Raw genomic sequence first — 15,963 nt, 5'->3', positions numbered from 1 at the left:
GCTGCTCGAGTCTACAGTTTCTCCCCGAATTTCTTTATTTCATCCCACCATCAGATTAATAGCTCCCCTTTCTTCTAGACACATCTCTTGGTATCCATACCCTAATTGTCGATCGGTTGTCGGCTCGTCTCACTACATGGCCGGCCCAAGTCCATTTCGTTTTTTTTTATTTCAACTATAATATCTTCTACTCGAGTTTGCTCTCTGATCCAGGTAGCTCGTTCCCTGTCCCTGAGTGTTACTCCTAATATTATTGGTTACATGTCCCGTTGAGCCGGCCCAATTTTGCTTTCCAGATGTTTAGTAAGGTGCCAAGTTGCAGCTCCGTACATCACCGGAAGTATGCCCTGGTTGTATATATTTTTCGTTTGAGTGATATAGGTAGGTTAGTTTTCATGATTGATTGAATGATTGATTGATTGATTGATTGATTGATTGATTGATTGATTGATTGATTGATTGTAGGGTTTAACCTGCCGATGCTTCACAGGTGATGAGGCGCGCCGTAGTGGAGAGCTCCAGATTAATTTTGACCGCCTGGGCACGGCCGCTCCGTGGCCTGGGTATCTTTAACTTGCGGCTTAATCTCGAACACACGGGCGTTTTCACGTTTCGCCTCCATCACAAAAACTTTTCATTATTTGGGAGTGCTTGCCGAGTGCTCCCCAAACCATACCTTTTCCGCGCCGGATTTCTCTATCGCGGTTGGGGTCAGCACTAAACATCTGTCCGAGATAGTTATCTTCTTTTATTTCTTCTAGCGTCTCGTTTCCTGAGCTGAAGAGGACGTTTTTGCCATGCTTATTCGTCATTACTTTATATTTATTCATATTTATTTTTTGCCTTAATCACGTTCCTAGCTAGATCAGTTATTTAACGTTTTCGTCTTATTGTGCGGCTTCCTTTAGCAGCCTGCACGACACAAGAGGGCTATTGCGGGGCAAGAAAAAATACCGGGGATAGGCGTTGTCCAATGAATATATGAGGGAATGGGCCACCACCCTTATTAGGCTTACAGGCGCACCCATACTAGGCCGTAGCCTGGTTAACATTCCTGCCTTTCCTTTACTTTTTCTCTCTCTCTCTGAAGGCAACCAGAAAGTTCGTTTCAAACGAAAGTCTAATCTTCCCATAGCCATTTTGGAGTTGATTTGGTGTTAAAAGATGCTTTAATTGCCGATAAAACTCTAATCAAACGCTGATTAAATGTGACGCAAACAGCGACCGTAGACGCTGTTTGCGTCACGTTAAACCGGAATCAAGGGAGGCAGCGTTGATGTATGGCGATGTAGAAGCAACCGAATACAACGCTACCGCGTACCGAAGGGGTTGGCCAGCTTCGGTCAAGTCAGTCGTACCACGTCTTTTGCGCTCCGGACCACTAAGCAAGACGTTCCTTCATGGGACCTGTAATCAGTATTGACGCTTCGTTGAAGAAAAACATTAGGTGCGGAGTACCTTAGGACCGCACAATATCCTTCCGCGTCCGTGCGCATAGCATTTACAATCGCAAAAAAATTACACGGGCACCGGCAGGACTCGAGCCTGTGTCTGGTAGACCAGACAGAGTTAGTGTCAGTCGTCTTACCCATTGGGCTACGACCGTGAGTTAATACCCGAGACTCAAACGGCTTATTCTCTCGCCTGCAACGGTGCGGAGTACCTGCAGGACCTCCCAATGTCCGTCCGCGTCCATCCGTGCGCACACCACCATCCAGCGAAAATCAAGCGAAATTCGATTTGAGCCGTGAGTTGCAGTTTCATTTAGGGAATAGTCAAGGTGTAACTCACGGCTCAAATCGAATGACGGTCGGGGCGCAAATCGGATGTCACTCGGGGCGCAACTTGGATGTCATTTCGAGTCCCCGTACTCCGCACGCTCGCCATCATCCACGGAGCGGAGATGCTGCCATTTTTTTCCTTTTGAGACCCCGCGAATGTTGGTGTCGAACCAACCGCTCTTACGTAGCTCGCACGCTTCCTCGAAAAGTGGTACCACCGCCCAAAGTATGGACGAGTAGCTCCACCCAGCGGCAGCCAGGGAAGACCTTGCGCACGCCAGACGTTTTGACCACTCCCGGTGTAAGTTGCGCAAGGATGGCGGCACTGGTCTTCATGCTTTAGCTATTTTATACCTTATTAATAAAAAGCTACGCGTGAGAGTGCTTGGTATATTCATCTTCTCGGTGAGCTAACCTATCAATCTAGAACAACTGGTATTTTGACTTGAGTGTCCCTTTAAGGTTAGGCAGCTCTAACGCTGAATCTGACGGTGTGCCAAACAACGTCAAGCTCACGCGTAAAATACGAGGGTAAGCCCTGATACCTTTTCTCCACCCGAAGAGTTCGGTCAACATACTTGCGGTAGACAGAATAGCTTTGAGTCCGCCGCGGTGGCTCAGTGGCTATGGCATTGTGTTGCTGAGCCCAAGGACGCGGGTTCGATTCCTGGCCGCGGCGGCCGCTTTTCTGGCGGAGGCGAAAAGCAACAACGCCCGCGTGTACGAGATTTCGGCGCGCGTTAAAGATCCCGGTCAAAATTAACCCGGAGCACTCCCCTATATGGCGTGCCTCATCGCCTGCGTAGCGTCGGCGCGTTAAACCGCACAATCAGAATAGCTATGTATCTGTCGTGCAAGGCCACTTCAATGACCGTCAACAAACTCTACTGCGCGATTTTTTTTACAAACAGCTTTGGTCTGAAACTTTGGGTGCAGTTCTACGTGCTCCTAGCCAGCGCGCACTCAGACAGGCGTGTTCACTGTAGGTAAGTTCATTGTTCTGCGTTGAACAGGGCCAAATCGTTGTGCGCGCGCATCGAAGGCGATCGGGCAGCGCACATCGTGATGGTTTTTCGGTAGGGCGATCGAAATATAGCGACATCGATCTCGGGGGCACGGGTCGTCATTAGCCTGCCGAGTAACGCAACAGGGCACGCATGGGTAGGCTGTATACTATAGCGTGGTACGACCTTTCGTGCAACCTCGTCATTCTCCCGCACATTGTACACCTGATAAAGAAATCAATTGAATGTTCCGACGTTTCGACCGCGCAACCAAGTTTCTCGACGATAATTTAAACAATGCATGCAAGACCACTTTATTTTCTTCAACTGTTTTTTTTTTAATTAACGTCCCTTAGGCAGGTACCGATATAGAGCCACCATGAAGGTAAGCCTAAAATGACTCATCTATGCTTTGCTCGTTGTTTAAGGACATTGACAGCGTTTTTGCCTGAGTAGAACAGTGTCCAAATAAATACAGGTAGTAGCCTAAACGTAAATACGCGGCCATTTAATAGGTGCCATGTCTCGTGCAAATTACGTGCCCACCACTTTGTGGCATTTCGCTAGGCCCAAATTCAAGCTCGGTCGAGCGCCTACACCCCATTATCATCCGCATTACCCCAACCCCGTCATGGGAGGCCGCCTTATAACTGATCCAGCGCCCTCAGCTGTGCCCCCTGGCGAAGTCCACCGCATTGCCCCGTTGGGGTGCGCTGCATCCGTAAAAATAAAGGGACTCTGCAACACTTCCGGTAAACGCTTTCACTCTCTCCTTCGCGCCTGGAAGCATTGTGAAAGCTGCAGTTATCACGAGCACAGAGCGGCACTGCGCAATGTAATCGTCGCAGTAGATCCGCTTTTCATTTCTGCTTTGCTGTTGTGGCTCTTTTTTTCCAATGGCTATCGAGCGCGTTTATTCCTGCAACTGACAGGAAGCCGGCCAATAGCCGTTACATGGCCTCAGTGACGTCATTCGGGTGGCCGAAGAACGCGAAGACCGGGAAAGAGAGGAAAATCCTTTGAGCAAGCTTCTAAGTAATCTGACAGGCATTTAGCGGTATAGTTTTGAACTCTGGTACTTTGCGACCCCCTATTCCAACTGCTGTATCTGTTTGTTACCTACGTTCTGAAAGCATTTAAGATTTATAAAAAAAACAGTTGAAAAAGTATTGCAGGATCCCTTTAACGCAGGGACCCTTGCGTAGTTTGCGGTTGCACAATAATGTTTCTCCTTTCTCTCGGCGACGAGGTAACGCACGCAACCGCGTCTCACATTTTAAACACGAACGCAGACATCCTGTGCAATTTTCTATAGCTTGTATTCACTGGCGGGGCACGCATGCAGCCAACCATGTGAGTGCGCCGTCGCTGGTTACGTCGGGCTCCGCAGGATGGCGGTATACTTGTCCGAGCTAAGCACATGATGTGTGTTGGACGTTCCAAACTCTACCCCACTGAACGCGAAGTAATGCTTCGACTCCAATGTGAGTGCGAATAGTAACATCTCTGTTGACACCACCGTTGAGATTCGGGTTGAAACGGAGCAGACGTCGCACGCCGGGATTTTTTTTTTTTATGCGGCGTGCGGCCTCAGTGGCACGAGGCCGCACGCCGCACGAGGCCGCACGCCGCACGAGGCACGAGGCCGCACGAGGCCGCACCATGTCCGTGGCGCTTCGGCCACGGCCGTGGCCGTTTCCACTGTTGCCCAAGCGAAGAAATTGACAGCTAAACTTTTTAGTGAATGCCATCTATAGGTTACACTGCCAAAAGTACTCTGTGAGAACATAGTGAATGGGAGAATAAAAAACGAACTGGAGTATGTTATTCACACAGAAGGATAAATAATAAGGTGAACGAACAACACGTTACACTAACTAAAAACAATGGAAGAAACGGACAAAAGAACGCAGGCATAAACCAATGAAATGAATTAACGAGTGAGAAAAACAGTGAATTATTGAGAGAAAGAAATGATGAGCTAAATAACGAATGAATAAACGCACAAGTACTTAATGAAGCGACAAATTAAAGATTTAATGAAGTAACTACGGGTGAAATATTTGGATAATAATTAATGGGGTAACGAATGATTGAATGAATGATAAATTATAGAATTATTGAATGAATGAATGAATGAATGAATGAATGAATGAATGAATGAATGAATGAATGAATGAATGAATGAATGAATGAATGAATGAATGGTGAAATGAACACGCAGGTTGTTGAACGCCGAATTCTGTGCGGCCAGCGTGCTCATCTCTTTCGGCGCCGTGCTGGGCAAGACGAGTCCCCTGCAGCTGGTCGTCATGGCCGCCGTCGAGGTGGTGCTCTACTCCTGCAGCGAGCACATCGGCGTCGACATGTTCCGGGTAAGCTCCCCCCTTGAAAGCACTTGTATTTGTCCTCCCTGGATTTTGCGGACGTAAGATGAAGCCTTAGCAACGGCGTCACTATTACTAACGGGGAAGCCGAACTGCTGACGGAGGGCGGGTATGTGCCGGCCTGACGTTAGGCTTAACAATACGCTTTGATATTTAGCGTCGTCAGGCGGTGCCTGCAGCTTGACGTACAATTGGTTTGACGTTGCTGGGAAGGCGGTTAAGCGTAACGTTAGGGCTTCAGAACGTTAACCCTAAACATAGGCCTAACAAAGGCGTTGGCAAAGGCTTCTTGTTAAAACTAATGGATAGAAGAAACAAAACAAGGAGAAAATGATGGCGGCAGTTTCACGCCCACATATTGAACCGCACAAGCGTAGATGTCCTCTTCAACGCGAATAATGCTCACCGACAGTGGCACATTCCAGCTGAGGTGTATTGGAGAACTCCTTACAAGACAGCTAACCAACCAGTCACTTTATTCAGTCAGAAAGTTCAATCAATCAATTAATTATTCATTAATAATTTAACTTATCAATAAATAAACCACTTTTAGCGTGAGCATTACAAGGAGGCTCGACCACAATAAATCTGTTCCCGTACTCTGAATGCCGTGTGCATTCTTATTCTCTGAGGCCGATCAAAGGGACACATATCCACAGAGTAGCAGATACACGCAGCGGGGTATTGGAACACCTTTTAAAACCGGGGACGCGTGCTGCTTTGGCACCGTGTTTCGTAGTTGGAGCAGCCAAACCACCTGCCAGTTTCTTCCCTGCCAGTTAATTCACTCCACAAGCTTCTGGAGGTCTCGCTGCTCTCGATGCGGTTCTGCCCAAATAATTGTCAATGTTGTGCGCAAGGTAAAGTAAAGCAGTGGGGGCAAGCACGTATTCTGAAGTTGGGGTGTCTTCACCGACCCATCGCACCAAAACTTGAAGCCATTGATTGTTTAAAGTTTGTCTCACTTCCCGGAAAATTTGGATCAAAGGTAAGACTCGTGCAACACGAACTCTCAGATCTCCGTTTATTCTCTTATAACATACATGAGCCCAATGGCGCAGGCAAATCGACAAATGAACATCTGTTTACCAGTGACCTGGCTAGTTCGCGGCCGTAGTAGTCTAATCAGTCGGAGGATATTTACGGTTGAAACAGCTTATTGCTACATTCCACGAACGAACTACGCTGTGAAAAAACGTGTTTTGGTCTGAGGCAAAATCTTATGCTTCCAAACTATACATTTGATTAACGCAAGAGTAATGAAACGTCCAAGCGCCTCTAAAATGCCTCGCGCTTGCTAAACGACCTTGTGCACCTTAACATGCAATTCCGAGCCTATACAAGGACGCCCACGAAAGAGGATGTGCACCCCCCCCCCCCCTCTCTTCGAAAAAAAATTAAACTTCTCTGGCAAACATTTCCCAGAAAAAACTTGCTCTAAACCACCAGCTGCAGTTCATCACTAACTTTACTCGCACAACAGACCGTTGTTTACAAGGCAGAAGCATGAAGCGCAGCTTCACAGCTGCAGCTTCTGATTATTTGCAATAATTGAGCGTCTGATTACATTCCGAAACCCCGGCGTGGGGCCTGACATTCTCGACGACATGCTCACTGCTCTCACTGTTTCAAGTTCCTACGACACAGTGCTCGGTAAAGGCAACCGCTAATGCTACTGAGCGTATAAAGAACTCTTTTCAAGGAGAAGAGGAGGCATTGGAAAATATTTGCTGGCCTAAACGTTGGCCGCGAGCGCGCAGCGTCGGCAGTGCGAGGCAGCCGAGAAAACGTGCCGTCACCGTAATGGCCACGCCACATACACCAGTTACGTGAATTAGGGCATACACGACATACATCACGGCGCGCAAACATTCCCGTTAACACATACATTGCTGCACACAGATATGCACATAAACGCGACGCCACGCACCCCCCTCCCCCCATTCCCCCTTCATTTCTTCTTTTTAGGAACCAACGGGCAAACTTAAATCTTCCAGCGGGTTCCCCAAGGAAACATTCACGGTGTCTTACAGCTATGCACTGTTCCGCCGAAGGAGAAGATTAGTCTCTGCGTCTTCGGCATTTCGTGAGCCTACAGACTTTAACCCCTTGCGGTGCGCAGGCGGTGGACATTGGCGGCTCCATCTTCCTGCACATATTCGGTGCCTACTTCGGCCTGGCCGTGGCGTTCGTGCTGAACAAGAAGGAGCAGCGCGACCACCGCAAGGAGGGCTCCGTCTACCACTCGGACCTATTCGCCATGATCGGTGAGCTTGCTTGCTGCGCCCACAGCACGCGTGCAATTGTCTCCGGGGCTTGCGCCCGCTTTCGCAGAGTTTACCGAGCCAGCGGACGGCCAGGGCTTCGTACAATGACTTCGTCGTCCGCTGGCATGTTTCAACCGACCGTTATGCCTTAACATCCAGTTGCAACATACAAACGTCGTTTGAATGAGGAAAACATTACTCGCGGTGTTCGCCATGGCCTTTTCGGGTGTATGTCCACTGCATTTCTGTGGTTTTGGTATGAGCTGGGCCGCAACAGGAAGCGTCTGCGCGCGTGTTACCTTGCTTCATCTGGCTCCTGTTCCGTACCGAATCCAGCCGACAGGATATGTATACCCGCCCAGCTAAACGTAACATCGACAGTTTTCCTGTCATGCTATTCCTCGCCACGTGGTGGGGTAGCCCAGTCCTCAAGCTATATATATAGCTTTTGTCCATGGCTGGGCAAAAGAGCGCTCTCACATAAACTTCCCGAGATCCTAGTTTATATGTTTTTTGCGTGCTGAGCAGGCAGGTTAGACTCTGTCTCCTAGATTTGGTGCAAACATCGTAGCGCGATTCCGCAGGGCTTGTTATGCTCGTTGGAGAATTCGTGGTCGCGGCAAAAATACGGGGGCGGTCATGCTTCGCACTATCATCATATAGAAAAAAAAATGTTACATACGACCAATTCTGTGGCACAGTGCATTTTTTTTTCTTCTTTCTTCTTGCAACACACAAGCACATCTGCGAACGTAGCACCTCGTTTGGGCTGTGCACGCGTGAAAGCTGCAGCTACGCGTCGTTCTTTAAATGCGTATTAGCCTTGAGAGCTGTGCAGCAAATGTAATAAAAGTGTTTGGGTTCCGTACGCATGATCAGTCGCAAATACGCGGCATTCTTTAAATCCACACTGGTCCTTGGAACTGTTGTTGACGCGTGTGGTTTATACGAGGGCCAGGTGGCACTACATCCCTGCAGGTCCGTCGAAACACAAAACAAATCTTTTGACATCGTTTACGAGACTCAAAGTAGCACATCAGGGATGCACACTTTGGCAAGTTTTCTAGCCGGAAAATTTTCCTCTCTATCCTTCCGGTATCTCGATGGCCTTGAGGTGAACGCAAAATATTTATTCGTAAATGGTGTTGTGCGCCTCTTGCGTTGAAACACTCCCACACTCTAGAAAAACACCGGGCGCTCTTTACCCGTGTTTGGCCTTGGGCGCCACTAAAACATTAAAACCAATCATAATCACGAGAAAAGCAACGGTCGCTTGTCTTATTCTTAGCAGTTTGTCAGCTCAATCGTAGTGGCATTTTTTAACAGTTTTCAACAACCAAACCTAAATGATTAATCATGAACAATCCAAAGGCTCGTCAATTCATAGTAGAGGCATCTTCCTTACCTGAACTGGTGCAGATTAGAGCAATGTCGTGCAGACCAGTGCAGACCTCTAAATTAAAGAAAATGAACGTATGCTGCACTGCTCCGTGCACCAGTGCAGCCAGTGCAAGTAAAAAAATGACTTTAGTGACTGCCTCTCAGCTTATCAAAACGTCTAGCAATGTTTCGCTTGGCTGATATCTCTGGCATATATGAACGTATTTAGGCAAGCAAATATTTCTGAAAATTTTAAAATCAACTAGTCAATATACGGAAAAGCTAAGGGCAGGCTGATGCTAAACACAAGACAGCGTGGGGATTCGCATTCCTCTAAGCCAGGGATCGGTAACCTTTTGAGGTGGAGGGCCGCGTTGCATCAAGCCGACACGGCGCCGGTCGGCCGCAGATCGGTGTGGAGGGCGAAGGAAGGGGTGGGGGCAGGGGTTTCTGGTAAAGAGAAAAGTTTTGGAAAATTGAAAATAGTGTACATAACTGGAATAGAAATCATAACCATCTTTATTTCCAGCAGGAATGTCAGGAGATTTAAGCTCATTTAAAGTCAAAACTGCCATGTCAGCCTTAAGATTGGAAGGGAGAAGAGAAGGGGAAGGGAGTCTGCTGTCGTGCCGGGGGACGCAAAATACTTCCTCGCTGGCCCCAGGTTGCCGACCGTTGGTCTAAGCAATATAGTCATGTATTACTGTTGTAGCGGCAGCTCCAGAGACATCGCTGGATCGAGCGCCGCTCCTCGCGCAGCACCCCGATGGACATGCGTGGCCGCGCGAGCGCACGAGGACACGGGGGTCGCACTGGTGCTGACAAAATATAATCTTGTTTTGCCTTGCGACGAACGGTCGTCCTGCCTGAGGCTCCTTCCTCTCGCCCGACATAGCGCCCTACACTGTCGTACGTAGGGGATGGCACGAAGGCCTCGACCCCTTGCGAAATTTCGACCTCAGGGGGCACGGGGAAAGCGTGGGAATGGGTGGGACCGCTAACTCTATCATGAAATAAAGAGTATTCTCGTAATCGTTTCTCTGTCTCAAGTTGTTGACCTTACTCGGCTTCGATGTCTCCTCTCTGCACAACGTCGATCAGCCACTTGCAATGTCCACGAAGTAAAACAAGAGCGCACAAAGCAACGGGGACGCCATATAAAGAACGCTCACGGCAAATAAAACATTCTTGTATACAATTTCGAATTGATTCTTTGTTTACACTGTTTTTTTCGTCTCTTTGGCTTTGTTTTTACTTAAGGCGAAGCTTTGTATGGCTAGACGAAATAAAAATCCGGCGGTCCCGTGTACGCAGAAAACATTTCCGGAGAAACCCCGTGCATATTCACACACACACAAAAAAAAATCAGGTCCAAAGTAAGGGAAGAGAGACTGGCTGGATCTATACAAACGACGTATCTACACCCTCTCACCTAACGACACTGGTAAGTTGGAACGGCACGTCGGATGGAGTGAAAAAAAAATGGCCGCGTATCTGCTCCTTTCGTTGCAAATTCGACGCAAGACGATATTCGATTGGTGGCGCTGTCAAGTAAATGCCTCCCTTTTCTTTCCCGCTCACCTCTCATGCTGTTCCTCTCCCATCTCGTTCCTCCGAAGAAAACACGCTAGAGGTTTGCTCAAGTCCATTTAAATTTACCGCGTTCCACTGCTCCAAGTTGGGTGCCTCGATATCAGCGCTGCCGTACGGAGGAGACGCGCGTGAATCGAGTCACCCTACTACAACGTTTATAGAGACCACGTAGCCCTACTCCACGAGCGTTCCAAGCGGAACGTGGAACCTATCTAGTGGGACCTTTCGTTGCTGTTTTCTTGGTGTTTGATTTTTTTAAATGCCGCCAGGTAGCGCGGGCAACAGCAGGTGACGGTTTTCTGCAGTTGATGGGGTATTTTATTTGCCATCGCAAAAACCAAGAATCCGTAAATGTTTAATAAAGGAACACTGCAAATTTCACTCATGTATTGATTTTATGCCTTATATTTGCGAATGCGTTGTTCTTGTTCAACAATGTTGACAAGTACGGACATTAACACCGGCCTTAGACGTTTAGATTTGTCTGTTGATATATAAGACTATTGCGCAGTTTCTGTTTCACTTTGGCCTGGTGGCTGAATCGAATCACAGACAGACAGACGGACAGACAGACATACAGACAGACCAAAATTTCTGCGTTTAAGATAGCCCAAGAAATACTATCACATTTAAAAGTCTCTCTCTCAGCAGAGCGCTCGCCCAGCGAGCTACTGCATGAAGCACAGCTCAAACTACAACGCCGGGCAGGGTCGGCGGGAATAGTGTCATCATGGCAATGGCAAACACGAGCCGCCCCACGTTGCTGCGAAATGGGTAGGACACGGGCAAACACCTGCCGCGCGTTATAGCTTCGCTGTTTAACTATCTGTACGGATAGAATGTGTGCATTTTTATGCATGCGCCTTACTCCGCGGCGCTCTTTTTCTGACGCAGGCACGCTGTTCCTGTGGGTGTTCTGGCCCAGCTTCAACGCTGCATTGGCTTACGGTGACGCCAGGCATCGAGCGGTTCTCAACACCTTCCTCTCGCTAGTCGGCTGCACGGTCACCTCGTACGCCGTCTCGTCTCTCGTGGACCCCAAGAACCGCTTCTCGATGGCAAGTCTGAGAGCACTCGCTGGTGTACAGTTGTCATTCGGGATATGGAAGAACATAATAACAAACCCATAATCTACGCCGGCGCCGACTACTGCAATCATCAACCACTTCCCTACCTCCTTGCCTAACAGTTTTATTTACAGCGCGGCTGCAGGCACGGTGTTGTGAGGTTGTCAGCCGCGAATATGTCGCCTGACGCAAAAACTTACTTTCGCAGCAAAGGCAACTTTAATGCGAGATAAGCCGACGCAGATGTTCACGTGACCCACTTACACCACGCGGCCTTGATCGCTCGCTCACAAGTGATGATAAAGGGCACGAGCCGTAGCATGTGTCAGCATTCCGTAAATGAAACAGGTCGGCCTAGGGATACGACCGAGCAAGCGGCCGCCTTGAAACGTTATCGCCTAATTACTGCCATCGCTGCGATATCATTTTGCATCAAATCGCGTAATCGTCGGTGTAATTTTAAATAGGTAACATTTATGTGTGGACTCGACGAGCGGACCCGTGTGTCCGACGGCAACGCTTGATGTGTAACACTTTCGCCGCATTATAAAATCATCATCATCATCATCATCATCATCAGCCTGTTTGGGTCCACTTCAGGACCAAGGCCTCCCCCATTGACCTCAACCTGGTCCTGTCCTGCGCTGCTAGGGTCCATTCCTTGCCTCGGAATTTAATTTAATTTCCTCCCTCCATCGAGTTCTTGACCTTCCCCTCCTCCCAGACCCGTCTCTCCGTAGCTACTCTGGCATAATGGTGAGCCGCCTGTTGTCATTTCGTCCCACTACATAGCCAGCCCAAGAACACTACTTTTTTTCTTAATCTGAACTCATGATATCACCTACTCAGGTTTTCTCCCTGTTCCGAGAGGCTCGTTTCCTGTCTCTGAGGGTTACCCACGCCATCTTTTGTTCCACGGCTTGTTTAGCGAACCGAAGTTTTCTTCCCAGATGATTAGCGAGGCGCTAAGTTACCGGCAGCACGCATTGGTAGTGTACTATTCTTTTCAGTGACAGAGGTAGCTTACTTTTCATTATTCGTAAGTGCTTGCCCAGTGCAGCCCAGCCGATTCCTATTCTGCGCCGAATTTTTTTCTCGTGGTTTGGATTAGCACCGACAACTCGCCACAGGTAGTTTAGACTATTCTACTTGTTCTAGCGTTGCGCTACATACGCTGAAGCGGCAGTTTCAGCATACGTATTTATCGTTACTTTACATTTATTTATATTTATTTGTAGCCCCACGGCCAAGCTCTCTTATTGCAGTTCCTCAAGCATTTTTTTGCGGGTGATCTGCCAGCTCACTGAGAAAGGCAATTCCGCCTGCAAACCTCAAATGTCTCAGGTATTCACCGTGATCCTGCGTTGTCCCAGTCAAGCTTCTTAAATATCCCCTCCATACACGCTGTAAACAGTTTTCGCAGAATGGTATCTCCTTGTCGCACTACTTTTCTGATCAGGAACTTTTCGCTTTGATTGTGAAGGATTACCCTGCCCATACATTCCTTATAAAGCTCGCGTAGAAGTCATATGTAGAAATGTGTCAAGCAATGCTGCGGTTACTGAATCAAACGCTGTGTCATAGCCTATAAATGCCATGTAAACGGACTTAATATATTCCGCCATTTTTTCTATTACTTGAATGATGATATGGATGTGATCTATTATTGAGTTTCCTTTTCTGGACCCAGCCTGTTCCCGGGGTTCTTGGTAATCTACGCTGCCACGATTGACTATTACCTCGGTAAACAGTTTGTATACAACTAAAAATAGGATAATGGATCTGTAATTCTTAAGGTCTTTGGAATCTTCCTTCTTGGGAACCAGAAGGATGTTGGCGTTCTTCCAGGCTATGGGCGCTGTTAGAGTGCTTATGCATTTGGGAAATAGGTCAGCAAGCTTTTATGGTACAATGTCTCCTCCCTCCTTTAAAAGATCCACGGTTATGCAGTCGTCACCTGCAGCTTTGCCTATTTTCATGCCCTTGAGGGCATTTTCGACTTCCTTTTTAGTTACTACTGCGACATCGCTATAGCTAACCTTCTAGGCTCAGTAGTTCCCTCTAGTCTAACGTCGCTGGCACAAAGTCTGGTGTAGAATCGTTCCGCTGCTTTTATTACCTCGTCCATGTTGTGCGTGATGTTACGCTGTCCGCCTCTGAGTGCGTACAATCTGTCTTTCCAAATAGCTAGCTTGTTCTTAGTTACTTTTAGGCTTCCCCCTCTCTCCAGAGTTTCCTCAATCACGACCATGTTGTATGCACGGATGTTGTTCGTTGTACTTCTGTTGATCGATTTCGACCGACAGCTCTTCCCATTCAATTTGACCCTCCGTACTCGACAGTTTCATGTTCTTGCGTTTCGCAATTATTTCCTTCGGTTTTCTGAGATAGTTTTCCAGTTTTTTTTTTTACAGGCTACTTCTCCCACAGCTGCTGCTGATGTGATTGCCGTTGTTAGGTTGTCACTCAGCATGACTACACTGTCCTCGTTCTCCCCGCAGGTGAATTTGTTTTGAAGGGATATTTTAAGCTCCTGCGTCCTGGCTCTGACTGACTCCGTGCTGGGTTTCTTACTCTTACGAGTTTCCTTCTTTCTATTTTGAGATTCAGCTTTGCTTTGCACCTAAGCTGCTAATAAATGACCCTAGGGCCTTCGCGTTTTCAGTTAGTATCTCTCACATTGCCTCTAAAATGTCCTTCCGCCAATGTATTTGTGCAAAGCAGTGAAGCCGACTTTAGATGTGCTCGGTGTGATGCATTTCACGTGGATGCATGTGGTTTTATGGCGGCATTTAATAAAAGTCCCAAGGGGCTACATAATTCCGTACAAGATTGCTTACCTTGGCTTTGAAAAATGTGTTGGCAGGAATGAACTTGTGTGAAGTAGCGAACTCGATTTTAAGGGGCCCCTGTCTGCATTGCGCTCCACGGTTATGATAAATGGGGTGTTCCGGAGGTAGTTAAGAAAAGGCCCTAACACCTTCCTACTTTGACGTCAGACTGTTTGTATCCCCCCTCCCCTCCCCCCCCCCCCCCTCCAAAACAAATATATTGGTTTCTAGCAATGCACTTGCGTACAGCGGTGAAGCGGACTTTAGGGCATCGGTGTACAGCAAAAGCGGTTTACGCATTTCTCCGACAGTTCCCACATGAGAGTTTCTGACATGTTTTAAGTGCAGAGCACTTTAGGGGCTCGCCTTGTCGTCGTAGCTCGCTCGCTGTACCCAAGTAGAGCTACACGGCCTCCTGTCGTAGCGGCTGTCGTCACGGCGTAACCCAGAGTCTTCGAAAGCCAAGCGGTTTATATAGTTATAAGCGTTCGAAACTCGTGAACCGCTGGCGCTTGCCATACATCTCCGCGTTGTTTAGCGCAAAGAAAACTGCAGGTACATTTGAGGCAAATTATACGTAATTAACCGCCAGCGCCCGTGTTCATTTAGTTAGGAACGCTCGTTGGTTTGGTTTTTACGATAGTAAGCGGGAAAAAGTGGCAGTGCAACGCCGACACGTGCGGGAGGAAAAGCAAGTACAAAAAGAACATAACTCCCTCTGGCGCAGTTTCAGACAGTGGGCGCGCGAGCACTGCGAAGGCGGGAAATCTGATTTGAATTAGGTGGTAGCAGTGAGCTGATAACGGCGCTACGGCCCATTATGGCGAATCACTGCTCTGCACTTCCGACAGCTTTCATATTCAGTGGAACGGCTTTAATTTTTTTCTTTGTACCTTAAAGGAGCACTGACACGAAAATTTTATGTTACACTTTTATTGCTTTTATCGATGCTTAATGGTCTGGCGAACCTGAAACAGCACTTCAAATACTTCAGCGCGCGATAGTTAATTACATTGAACGGCCTGAAAATCGTTTGTTGCAAATTCCCGCGCTTTCATCCCGAACGGCGCATATGACAGCCTCCCGGTTTGACCTCACCACTTTGTGCGGACGTCACCGGCGCCCGCTTGAGAGGGTGTTGCGCCCGGTCGCCGCTCGTGGGGCCGCGCGCGTGAAGTGACGTCAGTAGTTTTTGGCGAGCGCTCTCGCGTCACTTCTTTTTCCTCTCCTGGAGTGATGTCACGCTGATGTCCATTTGCTGAGTGCCGCTCCGCGCGCTGCTCCGTCGGCGCTATAAATGCGGTCCAACTGAACTATGTTCTTCGCGTCGCAGGCCGCTCATATTTCAGCCAAAATATTCTGTTGAGTGAAGGAAGCGAACTGTGCAATAATATTAACGCCGAAAATTGGTGTCAGTGCTCCTTTAATAGAAGCTTTGGCAAGAGGACGCTTGTCAGCTGGGATATCTGTCACCCGGTGGGGTGTATCCGTACGAGAGCAAATCTCCGCCAGTCACCCGGGACAGAAGGGCTGGGTCTTCGATGCCCGGCCACCGTCGAAAACAGCGAAGAGAGAGTGAAACGGAGCACAGAGTCGCCAACAAAGTAATCTTTCAAACCCGGCAAGGCAAATTACAGGCACAGCACCAGTTAT

The 15,963-nt window shown here is 48.2% G+C and overlaps 1 protein-coding gene across 1 annotated transcript in view; it reads left to right on the top strand.

Annotated features, from left to right (window-relative positions):
- LOC144178806 (ammonium transporter Rh type A-like) overlaps positions 1-15,963 on the top strand; it is a 49,269-nt gene that overhangs the window by 22,633 nt on the left and 10,673 nt on the right. The window contains exons 4-6 of the mRNA XM_077706929.1: positions 5,010-5,160; positions 7,295-7,439; positions 11,307-11,470. Of these exons, the coding sequence (XP_077563055.1) occupies positions 5,010-5,160; positions 7,295-7,439; positions 11,307-11,470 (460 nt within the window). The remainder of the gene's footprint in view (positions 1-5,009; positions 5,161-7,294; positions 7,440-11,306; positions 11,471-15,963) is intronic.

The sequence above is a fragment of the Haemaphysalis longicornis genome, unplaced genomic scaffold, assembly GCF_048455015.1.
Source record: "Haemaphysalis longicornis isolate Haplotype H1 unplaced genomic scaffold, Haemaphysalis longicornis Haplotype H1 scaffold_4, whole genome shotgun sequence".
NCBI classification, from domain to species: Eukaryota; Metazoa; Arthropoda; class Arachnida; order Ixodida; family Ixodidae; genus Haemaphysalis; species Haemaphysalis longicornis.
This window is presented reverse-complemented; position numbering and strand designations above follow the sequence as displayed.